Source organism: Phascolarctos cinereus, unplaced genomic scaffold (genome assembly GCF_003287225.1).
Source record: "Phascolarctos cinereus isolate Bilbo 61053 unplaced genomic scaffold, phaCin_HiC Scaffold_2;HRSCAF=192, whole genome shotgun sequence".
NCBI lineage: Eukaryota > Metazoa > Chordata > Mammalia > Diprotodontia > Phascolarctidae > Phascolarctos > Phascolarctos cinereus.
This window is the reverse complement of record NW_027555625.1, coordinates 140,983,016-141,010,396: the sequence shown is the minus strand read 5'-3', so window position 1 is coordinate 141,010,396 and position 27,381 is coordinate 140,983,016. Positions and strand designations below refer to the sequence as shown.

The 27,381-nt window shown below is 39.5% G+C and overlaps 1 protein-coding gene across 4 annotated transcripts in view; it reads right to left on the bottom strand.

Annotated features, from left to right (window-relative positions):
- Positions 1-27,381, bottom strand: part of PIWIL2 (piwi like RNA-mediated gene silencing 2) — a 75,545-nt gene that overhangs the window by 46,050 nt on the left and 2,114 nt on the right. For 2 of the 4 annotated variants that reach the window (XM_078149641.1, XM_078149640.1), the window contains 7 exons: positions 16,023-16,262; positions 13,992-14,079; positions 13,703-13,847; positions 12,954-13,154; positions 11,572-11,682; positions 1,639-1,756; positions 1,060-1,184 (listed from right to left, as the gene is read on the bottom strand). In XM_078149641.1, the coding sequence (XP_078005767.1) occupies positions 1,060-1,184; positions 1,639-1,756; positions 11,572-11,682; positions 12,954-13,154; positions 13,703-13,847; positions 13,992-14,079; positions 16,023-16,214 (980 nt within the window). In that variant the 5' untranslated portion in view covers positions 16,215-16,262. Of the gene's footprint in view, positions 1-1,059; positions 1,185-1,638; positions 1,757-11,571; positions 11,683-12,953; positions 13,155-13,702; positions 13,848-13,991; positions 14,080-16,022; positions 16,263-20,692; positions 20,886-21,016; positions 21,179-27,381 lie in introns of those variants that run through there. The other 2 variants (XM_020975738.2, XM_020975739.2) reach the window with 2 other exon arrangements.

The window sequence follows — 27,381 nt, the reverse complement described above, 5'->3', positions numbered from 1 at the left end:
CATAATAAAATGAGACATACATTTTGTTGCAACCTCATTGCTAGTACTTTGCCATAAAAAATTCAATCTACTTCCCTACTTTGTGGAATATAACTGTCTATCATTACTAGAAAAGAATGGAAGAGCATTCACTTTTGAGGTGATTAATCCATCAGTCCTTTTTCCTTGACAAAGGAAAAAAATTTCCCATTTCCCAAAAAGAAAATGGAAATGGTATTCTAGCAAACTGAAGAAAGGCTGTATATCAGTAGGATGGCCTTATGAAAGTTACATACGTTTTTTTTTTTGTCGAGGCAATTAGGGTTAAGTGACTTGCCCAGGGTCACACAGCTAGTAAGTGTCAAGTGTTTGGTCTGAGGCCAGATTTGAACTCAGCTCCTCCTGATACCAGGGCCGGTGCTCTATCCACTTCACCACCTAGCTCCCCTCCTTAAATACATTCTTAAAATGAAGAGAAAGCAAATAAGAGCAGTCATTAAAAATCTCCAAAAAATATAGTGTAAGGCATAGATGATAGGCTGAATTACTTCCCCCCAACCTTTTAAAAATCTTTGCAAGGGATACATTGATGGATAGGGGAAGAGAATGGATACATTCATAAAGGATATCAATAAAAATAAATTTTTTTTAAATCTGCAGGAAAAATTAATACAATTAAGGAGAAATATTTTGGCAGATATTTCTATATACCATTTCCACGGGGAGTCATGTATATGTGTATGTGGTGTTTTATGTATATTAATTTCAAGAGTCCCTACTGGAACCCAAAAGACCCATGTTTCCTTAACTAATCCAAAACTTGTTTTCACAGACCCAACTCTCCTTATTGGGCTTCTTGAGAATACAATCTTAACTAAGAGAATCAGTGTTATCTTTTCTAATTGTTTAAAACTTTAAATTAAGCTCAGGTTGTAGGTAATGCTAACTATCCTCCTCAAGAACATTAGTATTAACTTGAAATTGGAGAATGAAGACAAATAAATTAAAAGAACAAAAGTGTCCAGGTAGCCTAATACTTCTAGGAGAATGAGTACTACTTTATCCCCAACTGGTTCTCACCGTCGGAAAACAACGTTGTAGAAAGGAATACACAAGTCAGAGCTGGGTTCCAAAATCTTGGTCATTTGAATTTTGATGCTGATCTCAGTACCATCAGTCTTCCTCTGACTCTTCAACTCAACAGCCTAACAAGAAACAAAACTCGAATGAAAATTACAAATGGCAAGTTCCCAAGCCTTAACATATTGCAATTGTGTCTTACACTCGAATTTTGGCAAACACTACTAGGCAAAATCATAATTGGATCTGAAAAATTCTTAAGCTCCAAGAGAGTTCATTTAAAAATTACCCATATTCCCAAAGCAGGAGTATGTTAGGGTTAGGGATTCAAAATAAATCTCAATTCCTGGATGAAAAAATTTTCAACCACTTTTCTAGAACAAGAAGGTACATCTGGAGTTACTATTCATGCAAGTACTTGCATATGCAAGAACTTCTAATCTATTCCATGTAAAAGCCTTCTCGAAAATTATTTAGAATTTACAAATAAAATATTTAAAGACTACAGGTTTTCCCATCATTCAAACCACATGATCATGCCTAGGTTGCCATTTAAAGAACAATGCCTCTACGTCTCACTTGCTGAAGTCTAATGGGCAGATAGAGGATGGATCCATCAAAAGCAGTGACATCTCCAGTGACAGATCGATGGTCCTTCAACATGCCAAACCTCATACTCTTGCATTCCACACTGGGGCTAGGAATCAAGCAAAAGGTTCAAATTCAGCACGAGTGAACAAAGCAGCATTCTTACATTATCACTAGTAAGAAGCAGTTATGTTCATAACTGCTGCCCCATCTAGTGGCTACACAAAAGTCTGAACCACCTTCATGACAAAGCTGTGATAAACTTTAGTGTGAGATTCATAATTACATAAGAAAATTAGAAACCAAGCAAATGATATTCATTTAGCTATGTGTGAAGCCCAACACTGGGTTAGATACAAAGATAATTAAAACAATTAATTCCATAAACATTTACTTAAGTGCCTCCTAGTGTAAGATATTGTATCAAGTATCTTGAAGGATAAAAAACTGAAAGAAAAAACCAACAGTTCCTTCTCTCAAGGAGATGGTAAAGTACAACATATACTCAGAAAAGCAAATACTATATGTATATGTGTGTGTGTGTGTGTGTGTGTGTGCGCGTGTGTGTGTGTATGTATAAAACAAAGTAATATGGGAGAATAGTAAGTCAGTCAATAGGCATTTATTAAGCACCTACTATGTGCCAAGCACTTGCAAGGATTCCAAGAAAGGCAAAGACAGTCCTTGCTCTCAAGCGTACAATCTAACAGGGAGACAATTTGCTGACAACTATGTGCAAACAAGCCATATGCAGGTTAACTAGGAAACCAATAGAGGGAAAGCACTAGAGTTAAGAGAAACTGGGAAAAACTTCTTACAGAAGGTGGGAGTTTAGCTAGGACTTGAAGAAAGCTAAGGAAGCCAAAAGGTAGAGATGAGGAGAGAATTCTAGGCATGGTGGCACAGTGAAAGAAAATGCCCAGAGCTGACAGATGGAGATGTCTTGTTTGCACAACAGCAAGAGTCTGGTGTTGTTGGATGGAAGACTATGTGATGGTAGTGTTTAGGGGTGGGGAAGATGTAAAAAGACTGGAAAGATAGGCAGGAGCCAGGTCACTGAATGTCAAACAGATGATTCTGTATTTCATCCTGGAGGTGATAGGGAGCCACTGATTACAGTTTATCGAATAGGGCAGTGACGTGGATTGGAAAATTTTAGGATTTTAGGAAAATCACCTTTAATAGCTGAACAGAAGATGGACTAGAGTAAGGAGAGATTTGTGACAGTGGGGACCAAACAGCAGGCTATTCCAATAGTCTAGATGTAAGGAAATGAGGACCAATACCAGGGTGGTGGCAATATCGGAGCAGAGAGGTGGCATGTTTGAGAGATACTACAAAGGTAAAATCGACAGGCCTTGGTTACAGATTGGATGGGGGGTGGTGAAGGAGGAGAGAGTGGTATGAAAGACAGTGAAGAATCAAGATGACACCTATGATGCAAGTCTGGGGGAATGAAAGGACAGTCATCCAACGAGTTGAGTCTGCCGTTGAACAAGAAGAGACTGGACTGGATTGCCTTTGCAAAATTGCAAGGATGGTACTACAACTATGGGGGTTAGGAAATGCATTCCATAGGGTGACACCAGAGGTGAACCTTAAAGGAAGGTAGGGATTCTATGAAATATTAGGAAGAAGAGAATATATTTAAGGAATGGGGAACAGCAAGGAGACTGAATACGGACTATCAAGTTCACAGAACCACAAGTCAGCCAGTCTGGAGCGAAAGGGAACATGAGAAGACGAGTAATATGAAATTTACCTAGAAAAGTATGCTAGAGTCAACTATGAAAAGCCAGTCGGGACCCACTGAAGATTCTTGAACAAGAGTGACAGGGCCAGACAAATGCTTTAAGCAGATTACTGTGGCAGCCACGTGGAGGGGGAGACTGGAAGCCAGAAGGCCAATGTTCCCATTGGCTGTGGTCAGAGAAGGACAAGACAAGGTTGCAAGAGAAGAATCAAAGAGATGAGTCACAGAGTAGGACAAAGAGAAGCACTTCTTAACTAGATGACAATTTCAGCCCCATCCTCAGAACCATCCTTGCCCTAATGTACCTTCCAATTTAAAAGTGGGCTTTGGGGGAACAAAAACGGAATGAAATATGACAGCAAAGAGACAGCAGGCCATATTTATTATTTATGTGAAATATAATAAAACATACTCTAATGCAAAATAGAATATGGTATAGAGTGCTATGTAAGGCCTAGAGAAGGGAGATTTATTTCTGATGAGGGAGATCAGTGACGATTTTAGGAAAGAGGCAGCATTTGAACTGGGTTTTAAGACAAATGAGTAGAATTTCAAAAACAGTTGGAGGAAGAGGGGAAAAGCATTCCAGGCATAGGGAATGGTGTGAACAAAGGCACAAGGGTGAATATGACAAGTAGTTCAGTGTGGTTGAAGCACAGAGTTCGTGAAAGGGAGGAGAGAAAGATGAGCCTAGAAAGTAAGGAAGCCCCAGGACTTGAAGATCCTTGAATGTCAGGCTAAAGTGTTTGAATTCTGTCCTTTAAGCAGGAGGAGCCACTGAAGATTTTTGTGTAGGAATAACATAACTAGATCTGTGTCAAAGAAGGAATGACCTGGCAGTTGTATGAAGGATGAATTACAAGCTATTGTAATAATCCAGGCAGATAGCTATGGGGTTCTTTTAATTCTAGGACCAAAAGTATTGCATGTAATAACTTTGATTACACCCTGGATACTACAAGAAAGGCAGCATTACACAAGGAAAGAATATATCTCACCTCTGATACTTTCTACCTGCCTGGCCTTGGACAAGTCACAACCTCCCAGAGCCTCATTTTCCTCATCTGCAAAATGAGGGGGCTAGACTGGATGGCCTCTGAGGCTCTAGACTTATGAACGCAGAAGGTGGGCATTCTATGGGCCTGCCAGTATCCCAAGCTGAAAAAGGGAGCACGTTGAAGGATATGAAGGTAAGATCCTAAAGGAAATTCAAAGCCGGTAACTTCAACAGATTTTTCCCAACACTGAAATCTCATGTACCAGAAGGATTATATCAAGGGGCTAAAAGTCACTTCCCTCCAAAAAATGCATATACAAAGTGTCTTGTATCCCAACCAAGTTCATAAGTCCACTATAAAGAGATACTCAGCAATTCTATTATTCTCTTCTTGAGTTCCTAGTATACTCACTGTGGCTGCTGTTATGAGTATTTATTCTTAAATTTCCAAATGCTTTCTGATTCTTTCCAATCTTTATTCTCAGATGAATTTATCTTTTACTTTACAGAGATCCAGGTCGTTTTGGTTTAAGTGCCCTTGCCATATTTTTTTTCTACTCAATCTGCGCTACATCAATTCTTTAATCCTTCCTTCTTGTCTTGCAGGACAAGATGCTCCTCCCATTCTTTAAACCTAATCTTTTCATTTATGCTCATGAATCCATCAAGTTTCTGACAGAAGGAAAGACCGGGCTCCCAAACTTACTGTTCCTCTCTAGCAATCTCCAGTCCCACCCCTATGCCTGTAGAGAGTATTTGACAAAGATTCTTCTTAGAAGATAACCTTGATAAAAATACTTTTACGTAATATTACTGATCATCCTAGTTTATTAAGTGCTCACTATGTGTCAGGCACTGTGCTAAATGCTGGCAATGTAAATAAATCCGAGGAGAAAGGCAGACCCTGTCCCCAACCTCAAGGAATTTACATTCTAACGTGGGAAGACAACACATGAAGGAGATGGGGGGAGAAAAGAGATGAAAGCACCCAGCAAGTTGCTGTTGTGTTTGTCCTTCATCTGGAAGAGGACCATGACATCAGGGAGATGATGATGTGACTTGCAATTGACTTTGTTTTGAGTGAAAGAGCCCTGTGCAAGGTCACCAGTCTTACTTTCTCCTCCAGAGCCATCCGGGTCCATTGGCCAGATATTCATCAGGGTGACTGGAGATGGCCCATGATGCAGTGGGAGACCCTGGCCTTTTCAAGCTAAGGTCTTTTCAGGTTTTCACTTTGAGTGAGCTAATGCCCATTCAGTGAATAGGCCTCTTTAAGAAGAGAGTCAAGGGATGGCCCCTTTAACTAAAAAAATCAAACTGGAGGGAAAGTATGGATTAAAATTTTGCTGGCTAAAAGAGAAAGCTATTATTTATATTCACTCAGAGCCAGGAGGGCCCAAAAAATAACCATTAAGTGGCGCTTGGTCAAGGACCTTTTGTTGTCCAACCTATGAGCTCCAGAGTGAACTGGGTTTAAGGCTTGGTCTTTGAGAAGGTAATTTTGATGACCTAGCAACTAGAAAAAGCTCCAAGGGTCAGGACAGTAGCCTGAAGAAAAAATGAAGATTGGCTTGGACACCCTCCTTAAAATGGTAGTTCTGGAAGGAACTAGCCAATCAGAGGCAGAACATCAAGGTCCCAGGGGGTTCTTCCAATGGGAGAACTCCAGAGTGAAGAGGTTTCTATGACCTGGTAGAGAAAGTCTGGAGAGTCAGAAGGGCAGCAGAGAGAGGAATGCAAACCTGACTTACAAGCCCCGCAGTCTTCAGATTGTATCTACTCATCCAGACTTAGAATCTTGGAAGTCATCTTTGACTTCTCTTAATCAATCATCAAGCCTCAACAATTTCCCTTGTCCCAAATTTATTCCTTCAGAATTCACAGTGTCTTCACTGAGGCCCTTATCACTTTGAGAACTGCTACAACCGTCTCCTCAGTGAGTCCTTACATCCTGTATGTCCTTCCTCCAACTTATACTGCACAATTATTGTTTATCACACTATTCCTCTGCTTAAGAGCTCCAAATAAAAGAAACTGACAAGGCTAGCAAGTCTGGGTTTCACAAATTTTGTTTGTAGCACCTGATGGATGGGAACCATGGTGACAGAATGCATAAATATGGATTAAAACTTAATATCCAGGAAGGCTGAGAGAAGGGGAACTGCAAATCAGGGTGGGAGTGGGAAAGATGCAAGGCAGTACAACTGAAATCATATAAAATTTAAAAGCTTTTGCATGAACAAGATCAATGCAACTAAAATGAGAAAAACTATCAAAGGGGAAATCATTTGGGAAAAATCAAATAGGAATCAAATGGGAAAAAAATCATTGCATCAAACATCTCGAATAAATATTGGATATGGAGGTAACTAATAAATATTAAGAGACTTTCCCCAGTAAGTGTTAAAAGGATATGAAGGTTTTTCAAAATAAGAGCTGTAAAACATAAAAATACTCAATATTATGAGAAATATTATTAATATTAATAGATGCATATTAAAAAAACTGAGGTTTCATTTCACAGCCATCAAATTGGCAAAGATAATAAAAGTAAAAGTGTTATAGGAATTATTTTAGAAATACAAACACACTAATGCACTGAACTTGAATTAAAGGCAATGACCAATACTGGTTCCAGAAGCCAAATGATGAAACACATCTTCCTCATCTCACTTGAGAAGTGGGATATTACTGGTGTCAAATGCTGCATACACCATCACACATGGTCTCTGTTTTTTGACCGGTTTTGCTTAATTTGTTTCTTTGTGATAAGGAAAGACTCTATATGGAATAAGAGGATGACATTGGGACATGTCTGTGGTATAAAAACCCAAAGACATAAAGAAATAGAGTAACCTGGCAGAATTTTGTTTTGCTTTTTAAAGTAGAAGGATACTATAGTAAGCAAAACCTCTCCCCCTGTTCACTCTCCTAAATAAAAGGACCTATGGCTGGCTACCTAATACAAATAGGATAAAAAGAAAATTCCTTTCACAGGGCATTTAAGAGCCTCTATAATCTAACTCCAATCTACCTCTCCAGATCCTTATTTCACAATTATCTTTCACCCTTCTTTCAATGACTAATTCTACCAGTTTGGAATACTAGCTGTTTCTGCACTCCACAAGCCATTCCTTGCCTCTGTTCATTCATGAAGGAATTCCTTCATGCATGGAATATATTCTCTCATCTCTACTTAACGGAATCTTTTTTTTCCTTCAAGGTTCATCTCAGATGCCAATTATTCAAAAAGAAAACTTTCAATGATCTCCCAGATGAAATCATTCTTTCTTTCCTCAAATTTTCTTAGAACACTCTGTCTAGAAGTCTCCTCTGCCCCCATCATATATACCTTGTATTATAATTGTCTGTGTACACATTATATGAGCCTTTGTACAATGTAAATTCCTTGGGGGCAAGGATAGTTCATCAATTCAAGAGCTGTTCATTTCTATATCCTGTGTTTAGCACAGTGGCTGGCACATAGTACATACACTTAATAAATGTTTAATTGAATTCAACTAGAAAATGGCTGAACAAATTGCAATGATATACCAAAATGGAATAGTTATTTTCCTGCTAAAAATGATAAAGGAAGACTATAAAACAATGCAGAAGGAATAAAGCAGAATTTGAAAAGCTTACATGGTTTTTATAACTACATAAAATAAAAATATTTAAATATAAAGCCATAAAAGAGACTGGAAGGAGGCACAATATTTCCAGTTAACATAATTTGCTAAAGTAGGTAATTTTCCTAAAATGGGATCCATAATCACCCAAAAGCATTTAATTTAACCATACTGGAAAAATCAAATGTATGCAGAAGGGTTATTGTGCAATGACATGCAACTGAATGGATAGCCCATGGAACTAGTCCATTACTACATACGTATTGGACAGACACTGAAAATGGACAATAAATGCAGCCCAGAACTGAAAAGAAGGAAGAAAGCAGGCTGAATTACAGTAGGAAACTGTGCAGTGCCTTTGACAATTACAGATTTCCACTCTTCAAGTAAAAGCACCTCATCTTTCCTATCCTTCCCCCTCAAAAATCCAAAACAAAAACAAAAACAAACAAACCAACCCCAAAGCCTATCTTTCTAACACCAGTTTTTCTTTGAAAATGCTCTGTGGTCACAAATCATGAAAGCCCACAGTCTCCAAAGTATTAAAGTTGTGAGTATTCCAATAAAAAGATTATATGATGAGCATAAACAGGCTGAAATATTATTGGGACCTAAAAGTCATACATAAGATATCTTTAAAGATATACACAAGCAGACAATGAGATGAGTTTCTTAAGCAGCAAGACTAATGGACAACAATAATAGGCCATGTGGAACACATGAATTCAATCAATCAACAAATAATATGTGTGCGCCAGTCACTGTGCTAAGTGCTAGGAATAAAAAGACAAACATGAAAATAGTCCATGCCCCTGAGAAGCTTACATTCCAATGGAGGAGACAACACATACACAGTGGCATGGGCATTACTTGAGATGAATAATCATTTTAACACGGTTTCATTTTGTGACAGCAATGGACATACATGGGTATGTTTCTACTGACACCCAGCCTGACTCAGAACATTTGGCATTGAGCAGATGAACCTGGGTTGAATGGATTCTCTCACCTTTAGATAGTTTTCTGTCAGTTGATGCTAGATTTTGTGGTATACACATATGTTTCATTTCTTTCTTTTGCTGGTTTTTAAAAATGGCTATTACTGGAACGGTTTAACAAATCATGATTCATGAATGTAATGGAATATTCTTGTGCCATTAGAAATGACAAAAAGGACGGTTTCAAAGAAACTTGTATGAATTGCTGCAGACTGAAATGAGCAGAACCAAGGGAACAATTTATGCAACAAAAACAACACTGTAAAGACAAACAACTCTGAAAGGCTCTGATCAATACAACGACCATTCACAATGCCAGAGGACTGATGATGAGGCAGAAGAGTTGGGGTGCAAAATGAGTCACTGTTTGGGACACGGCCAATGTGGGAATCTGTTCTGCTTGTATATTTATTGTATTTACTACAAAGGTCCTTTTTTTCCTCCAAAAAGGGGGGGAGGAGGTTGTGAGAGGAAAAGAAAATAGATTTTGTTTATCTAACCCCAAGTTAAGAACCTTACAGGCACAGGCTTCTTGATATTAGAACACCAAGGACACCAATTTTAAAAGTTGCCATATAGAAAAAATGTTTGTTATCAGCAAGAGAGAACTGAATACTGAAGACTGAGAAAAGATCTACTAATGAAAATCACTTTTACACAATGAAAATCACTCTTACGGTTGTGAGATGTCCAGGTGATCTGGTAAGACCTAAGTATCTTTACTGGATTATAAAGTGCCTACCCAAAAAAATGTTTTAGAGATTTCTCCTCCATTATATTTATTTCCTGTGGATATAGAAAGCTTATCTTCATTGAGGGAATGAATTTGGATAAATATTGATATAATGAGTTTCCTGTTGTCAGGTAAAGGAGGGTGGATATTTATGTTTTCGATGAGTGAGGTCAGATTACCTCTTATTGCCCCCAACCCCACCTCTCAACAGAAATCTTTTGTTCCAGACCCAGTTGGCCTTTTCACTGTCCCCTAAATCTGTCTATCCCTATTTCTGAATCTTTATTTGTTGTTTAGTATTCAAGGGCTCGGTGTGCCTTCCCCTACACACTCTCTGCTTACTCACATCTTACATATCTTTCACATCAAGCCTTCCCTTTTAAACAAAGCTTTTCCTCACAACTGCACACTGATGTCTCCCTTCCCCTTGACCTCTCATCACACTTTCTGTATCTACCACACTTTTTGAGCATTTAATCATAAATGATCATGTGACAAATGAAGAGCTCTGCAGAAGGTGGTACGTAGCAGACATATTGGAAGCAGTTTATTATTTGTAATAGTTGGAATGCTCCAAATTAGACACTGGATAGTATGAATCAGCTGACTGAGTAGTCCATCGTCTCAATGTCTGGACGGAGATGAAAATGGCTCAGGATTGTTAGCTCTAGTAGATGGCGGATTTGTGCTCGTGTTGCACCAAGTAATGAGAATTATAAATGACCTGCTCTTTAACTGAACCATGGGCGTACATGTCTTATTTCTCCCAATAACATTGGAAGCTATTTAAAGGAAGAGGCTACCTTTGCATCCCACCCAAGTTATTAATCTACACTGTTAGGTTAGTAACTAATACTAGCTCAATTAAGCCAAACAGGGAAAGGTGCTTATACTGTGGCAATGTATTTGCAACAGATAATATACCAGACCACAGAAAGGAACCCATATCCAGCCCCAGGTTCCTGTACCTGTCCATTTAGTGGCTAAATCTTTTGTAGGTTTGACCAAAGTCCAGGTATGGTATGGACAGAGCTCCCCCAAAACACAAGCTGTGCCCAGCTTTGATTGATCTTCTGTGATATATTGAAGCAGCACCTCAGTATGCTGACCTGAGATTAATCATTTCAGTTCTGAGAGAGTAAAAGAAATGTCTGTACTACTGTGACATCAGGCACACACAAACACACAAATGCATACGGTAAAGCAAGATGTTCCGAGCTTGAGAACAAGGTTGACAACATTAGCAATTATCTCAGGATTCTTTCCATTTCTTCCACTTGTCTCTAATTTTTCATTCTTCCCCTCTTTTCCAAAAGCAGGTCCCCAAAGTTACCCATACTTGTCCCAGGGGGATAACTCAGGAGACTGACAGGTCCTCTCCCTTTAATTCCCCTCTGTGCCATATAACAGGTCACATTTTTGTTACCCTATTTCTCCATAACTTTGGAGCTGGTCTCCTACCTATCCAGGGCAAAGGAGTAATATAAACAAAAAACATCACATCCAGGCATCAGTTATTTTTCTTATACTGTTTCACACGTGAAACTGGAAGTCAAAAAATTCACCGTACAGCTAGACATATTGAGAGAACTAATAACAATTTAATTAATTACTAAGATGTAAGAATGGGAAAATAGTCGATAAAAATTGGCTGAGTTAAAGTAAAATCTATAATCTCTGATTGCCTATCATTTGACTGCCCCATATCACTTCAAAGCGTGAGAGAGATTAGAGGAATTGCACATTATTATCAGTTTCAGAAGGAGCAAAAGGGGAAAAAAAGGAGGAAAAGAGAAAAAATTTGCTGTTACCTGAAAGTCACATGATACTGATATACAGCTTCATTCTGACAGTGTATTTTGACAAGGTTCAATCCCAAAGGTTGGGGGATTCCTTTTGATCCTTGTTTCATAAGGGGCTCTCTGGGAAAAAATACACACATCAAAAAAACAACACAATAGACAAGCTGGAGGAAGGAAGAATATGTTATGATTCTGCCCAGATGTCTAAGAAATCATAGCATGCAGATGCAAATTTTGAACCACAAACATCAGAAGATACATTCTTAGCAAAATCTGTTTTGAAAATTCAATTCAACAAGCATTTATTAAGTGCTTTCTCTGAGTGGACCACCATGCTAGGCTCTAAAGGATACAAAGTTTAAAAAAAACCAAAACACTCCATGCCCTCATGGAGCTTACAGTCTAGCAAAGGGATAATACATCTACAAATAGCTATAATATACAATGTTATACACTAAGTACATTAGAGAAGTGGAAAACAAAGTCTGAGAGGGAGGCAGCATGGCACAATGAATAGACACTTGGCCTCAGAGTCAGAAAGTCAGGAAGACCTGGAATCAAGTCTAATCTCTAACACAAACTGGCTGTATGACCCTGGCACATAATCTGTCAATGCTCCAGGCAAGTAAGACTATGCAGAGATGGTACAAATCTGCACTGATTAAGGGAGTTTCTTCATCTAAGAGCTCCACATTATCAATGAAATAATAGATCCAGTCTCACTCCCTAGCCCTATGAGGACTATGGTTAGGTTTAGTTGGGTTTAAGCACAAAGGATTTCAGTAACGTTCTCCTCCCTCTCCTAGTTACCTTCTCCAATTTGGTATTATGATAAGGAATTCCTCTTCTACAAGTCCTACTACACTGCTTCTTTTGGGTGTAGTGGTAACCTTAGGTTAAAATTCCAGAACGACTTCAAGGACAGGCCTGGAGACTGTGTATATGTCATCCTAAAACTGGACTAGTTAAGTTTGGAGAGGATTATCAACAGAAGATGATGATTTCTTAGGCCACAAAAATTCATGAAGCTACTTACTAAAAATGTGGATATGTTGAAATATTCATCAGTGGAGAGAATACCTATGCTAATTAAAATACTAAGCTCTGTGAATATTTAACAAAAGGAACTGTCCTGTCAAATCTGAGCTGGAGGGGAAACAGTGAATCATAACTCTACTCCCTAGCATTGTTATCCAATAACTTTCATCATTCCTTGACTCTTCTTTACAAATCACATAACCTCTCCAATAACCAAAAAATGTTATTACCCATCCTACTGGGATTCTGGTCTCATGAAAAGCGCTATACCAGTTCCCTAGGCCTAAACAGACAAATTAACTAGAAAGCCTCCATAGCCATGGTAAGCCACAAAGACACTGTTCCTCACTTACTTTTTCTCCATCTGTTCAACAGGACTATCTGGAGGGTGATCTTGATAGAGGGGGAATGAGGATTTGGGCGATGGTAGTGATGATGATGATAACAATGGAATATCTGGAGATGATAACTCACTTGGTGCTTTACATATCGCTCTGCCTAAGCCAAAAGCTGGTCTTCCCAAAGGAACCTCAAAGTTCCCTCTTCCAAGATTCCTGAATTCATAAACATTACAGATTTTTTAAAAATTCAGTACTTTTATCTATGTTCCATTTTCATCATCTCTAAATCTACTTTATTCCTAGAATAGTCTACAAAGTAGACTGAATGCGGTTTTGTGAAAATAAATCTCAGAAAACAATGATATAAAATAGAACACACTATGAAAGGAGAATAAATTGGTCACATCCACCAACTACTTTTGGTGCTGACCTTCTAGATTACTTCCTATATCAGAACTGGAACATGAGTGTACCTCATTCAGTTTAACAATTATTTTAGAACAAGAATCAGACCTTCTAAGAGGGAGATGGGGTGATATATTCATTGTCTTATCAGGAAATGGCATGTTTCCCCTCTTCTTAGTGAGAAAAAGGGAATGCAATTGCCTGCTATTCCTAGAAAATGCCTAAGGTCTGTTAACTAAAACAATTTCATAAAGATATGCAGACCAAGCCTTCTCAAAAATTTTTCTTTTGTTCTCAAGATCCGTTAAATCAGCTTTTTGAATTGTAAGTTTGTCTGAGAACTCAATAACACGCACCTATTCCAACCAAGGGAGACTGATGCCATCTTGCTGTCCCCAGCTGCCAACACCAAAGGGCCTGGGAAAGTTGGTTGATTCAGAAGCTCTTCTTGGCCTTTAGACACCATATCAAAACTCAAGCCTCGGCCTAAAATGCCTCTACCTTAATAAAAAAAGGTCAGATATTGGCTAGAGTTATAGGATGAAAAGAATTTTCTAAATGATCAATTTCTTGGAGACAGAAGGCACAAGGATGAGAAAAGAGGAAGCAAACCACTCTGGAATCTTTGATCAGCCTGCCACTTACCAAAGGGGGGTATATCTCTTCTCAAAGGGGGGCGGGCTGCTGTCTCAAACCCCAGCCCACGGAACATTGATGACAAACCAACAGACTCCTGTATAAGTGCAAACGATAAATAATTATCAAGTGAGAGGATTTTCGAGAACAAAAGTACTAGTCATTTTCTCAAGCTTCTGGCAGAAATGAAGGTCCTTTATCTTCTTAATTCAATCATGGTAGTATTGTAGGTTGAGGGATAAAAGCATAATTGAACCTCTTTGTAATATTACTATTGGGAAATAACCAATTTACCTAATCGGACAACTGTCCAATAGTTATATTTTGTGGGGAGACAATTTAACAGTAGCTACTCTGAAAGGGAAAAAAAATCCAAAAATTATCATAGGGATCAATTATATTTAAGCACAACTATACTGGCAGCTAGGGTGGTACAGCAGATAAAATGCTGGGCCTGGAGTCAGGAAGACTCATCTTCATGAGTCCAACTCCTACCTCAGACATGTACTAGTTGTGTGACCTTGGGCAAGTCACTTAACCCTGTTTGCCTCAGTTTCCTCATCTGTAAAATGAGCCGGAACAGGAAATGGCAAACCACTCCAGTATCTTTCCCAAGAAAACCCCAAATGACGTCCCAAAATCAGATGACAACAACAATAATATTTAAGCATAGATGGAATAGCATAGATGCTATTGAAAAGACCTGTATTTTATTTCCAGTTCTACAAATAACTCCAGCATATCATTTCATAGAACTATTGGAACTTCTGGAGCTAGCAAGTACCTCAGGTCATCTAAGTCCAGCCACCTCCCTATTTTTGAATTAGGAAAATTAGGCCTAGTGAGGGTGTTTAGTCTAAGGTCACATGGCAAAGAGCAGAGCCAACACTAGAAAACAGATCTCCTGATTCCTCATAGATCAATGTTCTTCCCACTGTACTCCATACCCCTGAATTTTAGTTTGTGTCATCTAGAAAAAAAATTTACATACTTCAAAGAGGACAGACCAAATATCTGTGCAAAATAATTTCAGTAAGAGAAGAATTATATAACTCTTGGCTGGAATACGTAAAACGAGCCATATATATTAAGTACAGAATACAACAAATTATGGCTTTTTAAAAAATCTATTTAAGTTTCATGAATTTTCTGAGTTACTGAAACAGAAGAAATTAAGAGAGGGAAAATGGCCTAAATGACGTTCTGACTTTGGTGTCAACTTTTCAGTAAAGTTGACTCTTTAAGAAGAGCAAAGATTTCATTTCTCTTACTGTTCCTCGATTGCTACAAGGTTTTTACTATAGCCGCTTACAGATTCCTTGTCTCATGTTACACTTACCATACTTCAATAATGTCAATATCATATGCCACATGAATACAGAGGCCTTAAGCAATCTGAGTATGATCTTATATTACTGGAAAATATTTATGTTCCTGCAAAACAACAGTACATTTTACACACTGCTAGCTAATGGCTCAGTTAGGATTCCCCCTTGATATTTTAAATCCTTTTGTTCTTTGAGTTTTATTTCTGTAAGCAAATATTGTTCCTGTTATCATACACATGCTTAAAGATACTACGTATTTATAAAACAAATAAACTTTGGCTAAAAAATATAAACAAATGAATAGTAGCAGTAACTAAAGGAATTATACTCCTTTCCTTTAGGGCTTAAGGGCAAAGAGCCTTATCAAAATAATAAACAACCAAAAAACCCACTAAGCTGACAACTATGATCTCTACAATGTTGGCACACTATAAAACAACTGCTGCCATCACTATACTACTAACACCACAGGGAAAAAAGAATTCTAAGAAAGCAGCAAGCGGTCATGTCTTGATTTGTCTCCAAAACTACTTAGAAAATCTGGAAAGGCACCAAAGGGAAGTGGTTATGTACAAATCTCAGGGTCCTATTTGTGAAGCATTTTCCTGTTCATGACTAAATTCTAAAATCAGAAATTCAAAAACAGCAGGACAAAAAGTATGTTCACAGTTAGACAAGAAGAACATCATTAATGGGCTTCCTATGTTCTTACCTGTTGCAACTGCTCATATTGCAGGATTGCTTCCTTTGCTCTCCCCAATGAACTGCCTTGGACTGCCTGTCCTACTCTGCCCACAGCTGTGTCCATAAGTTTGGGAACATGTGGCCGAGACCCTGGCAGCCGTATGCTTAGAAGTGAATGGAAAGGAGGAGTTCCTCTGAATGGAGGACGAATAGGATCCATTGGTTGGCTGTAGAGGACATTGGCATTGATCCTGTTTTGGTTAATCACCTGTCAACAAATTAAAGAGGAACAAAGGTTCCTAATTCATTCTACACCTTCAAAACAAGTTCATAAGAATATAAGAAATACCGCAATTCCCCCAAACTCCTCCCCAATTCCATGCCGCCCATCATTCTTATTCTAAGAGTGGCTCTAAAATAAGTGGAGCAAAATATCAGTCAGTCAACAAGCACAGATTAAAAACTTACTTTATGTGAAGTACTTTGCTAGGCATTTGGGATACAAATACAAAGAATGAAATAATCCCTACTTATAAAGAGCTTACACTCTAATAGGGAAAACAAGTGCATATATAAGTACGTACAGAATAAATACAAATAAATATGAAGTAGTTAAATAAAAGGTAGCTTTGGGAGGGGGAATACTAGCAGTTGGAGGGATCAGAAAAAGGTTTCATGCAGAAGACAGTACAAAAGATTTGTCTTTAAGAAGAGAGAGATTCAAATGAGGCAAAAGATTGGAAGGAATGCATTACAGGCATGTGGCACTCCAAAGGCACAGAGATGGAAGATGGCAGAAGCTAGACAGGCTGGCCCTGAGTTGTGAAGGGTTTTAAAAGCTAAACAGAGAATTGGAACACTGGAGTTTTCTGAATCTCAGAATGTGGAGTCCCCTCTATATGTATCCTTTATCCTGTCCATTACTGTCTTCTGTAGCAAACAGCAACCTCAATCCTCTCCCCACCTCCAAATCTTCAACTTCCCCTATTTACTGATTCCTTTTCTAATGCCTTCAAACAAGCTCAAGTCTCCCATCCTTAAAAAAAGAAATGTTCATTAGACTCTACCTTCCCCTCAAGCTATCATCCTGTATCTTTCTTCCTTTTCTTAGCCAAACTCATTGAAAAAGTTGCCTATATTCACTGTCTCTCTTTCCTCACTCCTCAACCCTTGCAGTATAGTTTCCAACCTCATTATTCAACTGAAACTGCTCTCTCCCAAGTTACCAATGATTTCTTAATTGTCTAATCTGATGCTCTTTGTTCAGTCCTCATCCTTCCTGATTTAACTGACTTCTCAGCTTGACACTACTGAGCACCCTCTCCTCAGCAATATTCTCTTCTCTCTGGCTTTTCATGACACTGGTTCTCCTACCTATATGACCTCTCCTTCACTTCCTTTACCTATTCATCATCCATATCATGCCTCCTAATTAGAGGGTCTTCTCCAAGATTCACTCTTGGCCCCCCTTTTTTTCCTTTTCACAAAACTTCTATAAAGCTTCGAAGAACTAACTACATTGTCCAAAAGGTCCTCTGTTAAGAAGCTGTTTCAACTTTGAATCTAGTACTGTTATTCAGGAAAAAGTCATGCAAAATATAACAAGCGTATATAGCCTGTGAAAAGTCTAAAGAAGCCTAAAAAATTCAAGTTACCATGAAGAAGAAAACTCTTGGGGTAGAGATAAGGTGGTCGTAAGTAGGAAATAATCTGAATTTAAAAAGACAAGGCATCATGCTCATTTCAGACTTCTACTATGCCTACTTCTCTTTCCTTCCAAATCAGATGCATTAGCTACATGATACTAGTAAATATGGTAAGGCTGATAAAACTATTGGTGAGCTACAGAGAATTTTTAAATCCCTTAACAGAAGTCCACCCTAAGTTATTCTCTCTGACATCTGTAACAACTAGGGTCACATATGTTTCCAGGAATTGTTAATATCTGTTGCTCAGTCATGTCTGACTCTTTGTGACCCAATTTTCTTTTGCATTTTCCTGGCAAAGACACTGGAATGGTTTGCTTTTTCCTTTTCTGGCTCATTTTACAGATAAGGAAACTAAGGCAACCAGGGTTAAGTGACTTGCCCAGGGGTCACAGAGCTAATAAGTTTCTGAGGTCAGATTTGAACTCAGGAAGATGAGTCTTCCTGATTCCAGGCCCAATATCTTGTCTACTTTACCACCTAGCTGCCCCAGTAATATCTCTGGGTCTCCCTTCATTCCCCAATACTTCCCAGTTAATCCCTGCCCCTTACTTCCCAATCCAAACATACAAAAGTGTAGTTCAAATTTATACAGCTCTTTGAAGGCTCACAACCAGCCAGAACTACTACTAGGAACGTAGGACAAGTATCTATATTTTACCAATGAGAAAACAGGCTCTGAAAGGTTAAGCGTACTGCCCACCACAGGACTAGAGCTAGGATGTGAACCTAGGTCTACAAGCAGAATACTCTTTCCAGAGTCTAGTAATATGTCAGTGGAAAAACTTGAACAGCACTAAAAAGTTACTCAAAAATATCTCCCATACCTGCCATAGTATCTAACATTACTGCTTCTGGAGACACTCATTTGGGTTAAGACATCATCTCCAGAAAGATCTTATTAAAATGTACATGTAAGAAGAACATAATGGAACCTAACTAGACTTCATCTTGATTGGTAGTTACCAAGCAAAGAACAAAGTCTTGTGGGAATAAAGCACAGAATAGGTCAGTGGTTGTTTGCAGTTTCTACTGTTATTGCTGTTTTTTGGTGGGGGAGGAATGAGAAGAGAAGAAAATACATGAAGCATGATAATGACTCTGAGAAAAGATCTTGGGGATGGTAGAGGGGAGATAAGAGAGGGAGAGTATATGAGTAATCTGGATGACTAAGATTGTAACAAATAGGAGAAACAATGGATGGATAAGTAGTTAAAGAATATTAACAGTTCCCCTTAAAATGCAAACTTATTAACCATATTAAAAGTAGGGTAGAGTCTAGAACAGTGATTTTACTGGGGTAGGAACCCTGGGGTGAGGAAATTCCCTCTCCCAATACTGATGGGCCACCTTCTCAGCAACTTAAGACTCTCCTTAGAGAGTGGCCAAAAACACCACGAAGTTAAGTTACTTGCCCAGGGTCACAAAGCCAACATAAGTCAGAGGTAGTACCTGAACTGAGGTTTTCCTGAAATTTTCCAAGGTCAGCTCTCTATCTGTATACCACACTGCCTTATGAACCATACGAAAGATTCTACCAGTCAACTAACAAGCAAAATGTGAATTCAAATAATTTAGGTTTCAAATGTCATACCCAGCAAAATGGCAAAGAAGACAAAAGATGGAAATAATCAACATTTGATGCACTATAGGAAAGACAGCATAGTAATACAACGCTGGTGAAGCTGTGAATTGGTCCAACCAATCGGGAAAGCAATTTGTAATTACACTAAGAACATGACTAAAATGTCCATTCCTGGGAATCCTATTTATAGACATATCACCCAAGGACGTCAAAGACAGAAATGTTCCACAGACACCAAAAAGTTCATAGCAATACTGTTCACAGCAACACTTTGTTCGGTGGCAAAGAAATGATAACAAAGTAAATACCAGTCTGGAAATGGCTGAACTGTGGCATATTACTGCAATAGAATTCTGTGTCTTAATAACTTATGACTAGGAAGAATTCATAGAAGCAGGAGGACTTAAACTGATTCAGACTGAGCAGCAGTAGGAAAGCGATTTACACAATGACAACAATATAAATGGAAAAGAAAAAACCTAAACACTGTGTAATTATAATGACCAAGCCCAAGTGTTGGACATAGGAATAAAACTGAAAATATATTAATTCGGAGAGAAAATGCACCTCCCTGTTTTCTTTGCAGAGGTTGGGGGGACTACAGGTGTGGAACACTGCTCAGTGTCAGATTTGGTTGTGTGTTGCTTAGTTTCACTTTTTTCCTTTCTTTTTTTATTCTTTGTTATAAGAGATGGCTCACTGGGCAGGGCAGAGAGGAGAGCTATATGTGGAAATGGTGATGATGTAAAAACAAAAGACAGCAATAAAAATTCATTTAAAAAAAAAGAGAAATTACCTAAGACGTACATTACTTACTTCCCAATTCTGACTTGGGCTCAACCTTGCAAGAAAGCATTTTAGATCCCTCAAAATCCCAGCTGTGTTGAGAAGCTCTGGGTGGTGTACATATAAGGGTTTAGTCTTAAGAGTCCTGGGTTGGAATGCCTATTCCCCTTGGGCTACTTATTCTCTGTGGTAATCTGAGCACATCAAAATCAAAGCTCTAGAGTCTTTACCTAAATTTCCCAATCCGTATAAAAAGCAAGATGAAGTGGATGTTGTCTTGTAGTTCAAATACTCCTAAAACAAGCCTCTATCCCAGGATTTTTTTTTCCTTTCTCATTCTATAGGAGACCTCCTATGTCTGCTGTGACGCTGTGTAAGTTTCTTTCCCCTTCCCAAATCCTCAAGTTTCCTTATCTGTGGGAGAAGGTTGGTAGACATGATCTCGAAGCTCCCTCCCCTCCCCCAACTCCCAAGCCATGGTCCTCTATCTGATCTCGGTCAGCAAGCCAACCGCTCCTGACCGGAGCGCCTCAGGTCACGCCCCTCCCCAGGGCCAGCGCCCCTCCCCTCCCCCAGCCCTGTCTCTCCTCTACGGCTTCTTTTCTTCTCCCCCTCACCCACCTCCTTCCCCTCAGTCTCCTAGTCCTCCGGTCGCCCTCAGCAGGGGCTCTCTCACCCCTTCGAAGTCCCTTCCCCTTTTTGGCTCCCGTAGGTAAAGGAGAATGGGTGAGGCAGAAAGGGAGCCACGGGGATCGGAGCGGGGTGGGGGGGGATGTCGAGCGACTCAGAGGTGCAGGGGCGGACGGCGTCCCCGTGCTGGCGAAGGGACGGAGCAGTGAGGTCGGGGCCCCCGAGCAGCCACGTGCTCGTGGAGGGGTTTAGCCCCCCCCCTAAACTCTTTTCCCCCCTCCCCCCGTCCCAGTCCCGGGTGCCATTCTCCCACACCTGTTGGGTCTCGCCAACACAAGCCGGATTCTCGGGACCCTCAACTGGGCCGGACAATGGCTGACCTGCACGGTAGAGAGCTTCGCGCTTCGAGCTCTCTACCGGTGCTCACTCCTTTTACCGAAGTAGCCGTTTCTCCTCCCACCTCCGGCCCCTCCTTCCCCCCCTTCCTGCGCTAACGTTTGCAACTAGGGCACCAAATCCATTCATTGGTTTTGACGCACGCCACTCACTTCTCCTGGGCCTCTCATTGGCCCCTCTTTGAGGGAAGCTACCGTCCTTTCCCACCTATCCCAGCGAGTTAACTGGGTTAGACCAAAAGGGTGTGAAAGTGGGGAAGAGTTTCGAAGTGCTTCTAACTTTGAAACTCAGTACAGACCACACTGGAATAACACTTACATGCAATGGCTTTCGAAAATATAACCTTTTTTGTTGGAGATGTCAGTAAAAGTCACCTAAATTCTGTTCAGTGACGTTTGTAAAAATTGGTTGGTCCCACTGAGGGTGGGGCAAGGTCAGAGAAATTGCCCAGAAGAGGGATGGACATTACGGAGCGTGTTAATAACGTAGAGTAAGGGCAGGTTAGGAGGGCCGTGGTGATGAGGCCCATGGCTCTTCCAGCCCAACAAATAGAACCCAGGACACTACGAGGCAACTCATAAACCCAATTTTATTGCAAGATTAAGGGCACTTTAATTAGTTAATTAATCTTTAGTTACAAAAATCTTTCCCTTAGAGAGAATAATGGTGAAGTTTCATCTCCTCCTTCCCTCCCCCTCTCCATTCTATCCTAGCCTTGGAGGTAGGAGACCCGGGTTGGAAATCCTATTTTGCCAAGTCGCGCCAGGCCTTGAGTTGTCAGTTCCTCATGTGTGAAACAATAATATCAATATCTGCCATAACGTTGCTACAAAGAACAAATGAAGTTAACCAATGTGTCTTTCCTTTGTCTCAGGAATAAAGTGTAAACTTATTCTGGCACTCAAGACTTTCTGTGATCTGGGTTCCACCTACTTTTTCAGCTTCCTCTATGGGTTTTCCCTTTTATATACTCCACGCTCCAGACAAACTCCATTATGATTGTGACCTCTCTAGGTTTCATGCCTTTATTCACACTGCCCCCTCTACTTGAAATAGATTCCCATTCCCAGTTCTTTTTTTCTTTCCTTCCATACAGGCCTAGCTCTACAGCCAAGTCCTTATCTCTCCACCACTCATCCCTGCACTGCCCCAACTGGAAATGATCTTTTCATTTTCATGGTCCTCATTACTGTCAGAATCATAGAATTTTAGCATTGGAAGGAATCTCAAAAGCCAACTAGCCTAACTCATACCTGAACAGAAATCCTTTTTCTTACGTTTACTGAGAGGGAAACCTTGACATATAGGCTATTTCACTTTAATACAGTCCTCATTGTTAGGAAATTTCTTATTAGACAACTTAACACAAATGCAAACATCTGCGCATAAAAGAGAGCCGAAAAGCATATGTCCAGTGTCATAATGCTTTTCTAATCAAATGCTTACACTCCTACTTCTGGCTGGAACTGTCATGAGCTTCCTTGCCCTTTTACGCCCACCTCTGGGCTACCTCCCACTGAATCTAGAACTGGGGCGTTCCTCTTGATTCTAGCTTCACAAAGTGCTTTCTGTGGAATAAGAAGATACTACACAGGCGAGCAAGTTCTAAGAATGTTACAGTAACAATGTACAAGTTTTCTGCTACAACACATGTAAAACACATTTTCAGAAATGTGAGGGCCATTTATTAAAAAGGGCATCTGTCACAGTGCTCTAACTAGGGATTTTGGAATCTCAGGCAAGCCAGGCTGGGAATAAGGACTGGGCCTGGCAAAACCTCACCAGCAATGCCCTGAGAGCCCACTTTCAATCTACCAGGCATCACTTTCATTGTACTGTTCAGGTGGCTTTAATGGTAAACCATTTGCAGTTAGGACACGCAGTAAAGGGGCCTATTCGTCAGGTAGTAAAGCCTTTATGTGAGGAGGCAGAGTAGCAGAGTGGAGGAGTAAGGCAGTACTAGGAGCAGCCATGGACTTTCCCCTCAACCCTAGGATGTGGTGAGAATTTGTGGCAGATGCAGCAGGAGGCTACTGGAGATGGGGATGGTGACTCAGGGCCTGTCAGGCAGAGAGGGAATCTTGTACTTTGGATGCAGAGTGCTGGAGTATGGTATTAAAAGAGGGCCAAAGATGCACAAGAATTATAAACCACAGGTCTATTGAAGCTATAAATTTCACCCTGGGCCAATTGGATTGATTGAATTATAGTTATCCTACCCCAATCACAGCTCTAGCCTGAACACCTATACCTTTGAATCCCCCCTGTAGCAAAGAATGGACAATCAAGAACAAAGACTTTCTATTCTGGATGATTACTGCTTTGAAAAGATGGAAAATGAGAAATCAGAAGAGTAGAGTGGGAGATAGGATATAGGGCAAGAGGTTTCAAAAATGAAAGCCACAGAGGAAAATGGAATGGGGGAGGGAAATAATTAAAGTTGAAAGAGAAAATGTCAAAAGGGAACTGGATATGAGTAGGAGATATCTGGTTGTATTTCTCCCAGTATGTAGCATAGCACTCTGCACATAGCGTGCAAATAATATGTTGAAGTGAAATAGGAAGAAAACTGGATAGGCAGAATAGAACACCTCTGAGAAAAGGAAGAAAAGTGATAAGAAAACTACAGCCATATGAAAAGAGGCAGGATAGATGAGAAGTGCACAGCTAGATTCACAGTCTACCATCAAAGTGTCTCTCAGCAAAGGGAAGATTAGAGAGGAAAAAAAGAAAAATTAAGTAAAAAAGTTAAAAATTAAGATAAATCTAACCATTATTCTGAAACAGAAAGTAAGTTCCTCAGCACAATTCTAAATTTTTAGCTGTCAGACAAGAACATACCAAAATATAGGAAGTCCCAAAAGTCTTAGTTCAGTTTTAAGCTTCAATGGCTTGTATTAGAATTATAATGATAATTAATCATAATAATAGCTAGCATTTATATAGCATCTATTATGTGCTAGGCTCTATGCAAAGTATTTTGCAGATATTACCTAGCTAAACAGTTGAAATTGGTTGAATTAAGATTGTATGTATAACTCTGCTGTCAGCTTAGAGTCAAATTAGTTATCATAGTCCCACCATCCTGAAATGAGACTATTAGGGAAAGAGATTCAAGAGCAGAGGTTCTTCTATGCCCAAAGGGCAATCAAACTGTGCATACCCTTTGATCCAGTAATACCACTACCAGGTTTGTATCTCAATCAGATCATACAAATGGGAAAAGGATCTACATGTACAATAATATTTAAAGCATCTTTTTGTGATGGCAAAGAATTGGAAATTGAGGGGATGCCCATCAATTGGGGAATGGCTGAAGAAGTTGTGGTTTATGAATGGAATAGAATGCTATTGTGCAAAAAAAATGATGAACAGGCAGATTTCAGAAAACCCTGGAGTTACATGAATTGATGCTGACATGAATTGAGCAGAACTAGGATAACATTGTACATAGTAACAGGAACATTGTGCGATGATCAACTATGACTGACTTGACTCTTCTTAGCAATACAACGATCCAAGATAATTTCAAAAAACTCATGATGGCACATGCTATTTACATCCACAAAAAGAACTATGGAGTCGATGCAGATTGAAGCATACTATTTTCACTTTTTGGTTTGTTTGTTTTTGTGGTTTTCCCCTTTTGTTCTGTTTCTTCTTCACAACATGACTAATATGGATATATGTTTAACATGATTGCATATGTATAACCTATATCAGATTGCTTGATGTTTTGGGGAAGGTGGAGGGGAGGGAGAAAAATGTGGAACTTAAAATCTTATAAAAAACTGAAAACTATCTTTGCATGTATTTGGAAAAAATAAAATACTATTTACCAAAAAAAAGTTGATGTTAATCTTTTTCAAGTGTCACGGACCCCTTTGGTAGTCTAATGAAACCTATGGATCCTTCTCTGAATAACGTTTAAATGAATAAATCATAAAATAAAAATATATTATTATAAATTAAACCAATTATATCAAACTAATTTCAAAATATTTTTAAAAAAACAAGTTCATAGACCCCAGGTTAACCCATGTAATAGAGTTTGCAAATAGGTGCTCAGTATCTGTTTATTTTTACCCCTTGCATTTCATATGAGAAGCTAAGTGGCACAGTAGATAGAATGCCAGGCTTGCTGTCAAGAAGACCTGAGTTCAAAGTTGGCCTCTGGCAATCACTAGCTGCGTGACCCTGGTCAAGTCCCTTAACCTGTTTCCCTCAGTTTCCTTATCTGGAAAATGAGAATAATAATAGCACCTACCTCTCAGGGTTGTTGTAAGGATCAAATAATTGCAAAGCACTTAGTACAATGCCTGGCACATAGTAAGCACTAAAATATATTAGCTACTATTATCATCATCATAGTCTGATATAGGACAGGTTTATTTTCCTCATTGATAATATAAGAAAACTGAGGTATACAATAAGTGACTGCCCAAAATCATAGGGCAAATCAGGGTTAAAACTAGATCCAAAAACCACTAAATCTTAGTTGAGTATTTCTGACCCTTGGCCCTGCTATTTCTTAGGCAAAACATTAACAAGAAATATCTTGGAGGACCTCAGACACTATCTAACAGAACCCCATTTCATTTTAGAGAAGGCAGCTAGGTGCTGCAGTGGCTAAAGCAAAGGTCCTAAAGACAGGAAGACCTGAATCTTAATCCCATATTGCAATAGCCTTCTAATTGGCCTCCCTGCCTCTTCTCACTCCAGTCCATCCGTACTCAACTAACTAATCATATTGTCCCTTCTCTGCTCAACGAGTTCTAATGGCTTCCTATTACTTCCAGGACAAAACAAAAAAAAAGCATCATTTGGCACTCAAAACTCCTTATATAATGACCCTTTTCTATTGTCATTTTTCCCCCACCTTACTCACCTCAAGGCATTCTAGGATCCAGCTACACTGACCTATTTGCAATTCCTCAAACATCTCCTACTTCAATATCTTTGCACAGCCTGTCGGCCCTGCCTAGAATACTCTACTCTCTCTTCTATGCCCATTGAGTTCCTTCCAAATTCAGGTCAAAGCCCACTTTCTGCAAGTGTGTAACTTCCCTAGTTCTCCTAGCTGCCAAACATCTTCCCCTCTCAGACTGCCTTCTGTCTACTTTTATACATTTTGTGTGTTCCTAGTCCAGGGGTGAGGAACCTGCTAGTTATTTACACATCTCTCCTATTAAAACAGGTGATCCTTAAGGGGACAGATTTTCTTTGTATATTCCCAGTACTTAACACAGTGCCTGGCACATAATAAGTGCCTAATAAATGCATATCTACTAAATTTAAGTTTTAAACCACTGCCCGTAAGTGCAGTGCTCATTCTTAGGGAAGACATGATCTTTCTTTAAAGATTTTAACAGCTGGAACCTACATGGATTTAACTGGCCCCAAGAACACACTAGGGCCAATGAGTAGAAGTTGTAAGTAGGCAAATGTAGGCTTGATATAGGGGAAAACTTACTGAGTACTATACAGTGGGCTGTCTAAGGATGTTCTCACTGAAGTTCTATAGAAAGCTATACGCTCAACTGTCAGGTCATTACTCATATGTGGTCTGGACTCAACAGCCTCTGAGGACCCTTTCAATTCTGAGAGCAGGTCAAGATCTGATTATTATTCCTATTTTACGGATGAGGAAACCAAGACTCAGGTTCTGACTTGTTCATTCTATACAGTGGCAGAAGTGGGGCTCCAATTCTGCACTCCAGATGCCAAGAGCAACAAATCTCTCCATTATACCAAGCTGTCACCTACAGTAGTGGTGTCAGACTGAAGTACAAAGGGTACTAATCCCTCCAGGCCATGTTAACTTAGTTTTAAAAGGTAATGTTATCCATGTTTTATTATATCTTTATTTTGTTAACAATTTCTCAATTACACTTTAATCTGCATCTGGCACACCACCTTTGGCCTACAGCATAGGGCCTTCGCCTTTGGTATCTTTCCCCATTCGTTTTATATGCTCTGTTTCTTACATTTGCTACGTACTTACTGTGTACAGAAAGGTGCTTTGACAGGTGCTAAATGAGTAACATTTACAAAAGGCCTTGCCCCACAGAGATCCCTTCCTGGAGATGCTCCTCATAGGAAAGTTAAATGACCTCTTTCTTTAGGATCTCTAGTTGTCTTATTTGTACTTGCTTAAACAGCCGCATCCGCATCCCCACCCCCACCCCCACCCCCATCATGTTATCCATCTAGTACACACTGTAGCTCCTCATAGCTTTGTAGGCAAAGATCTAGTTATAGAGAGGATGTGGCAATCTTTTCAT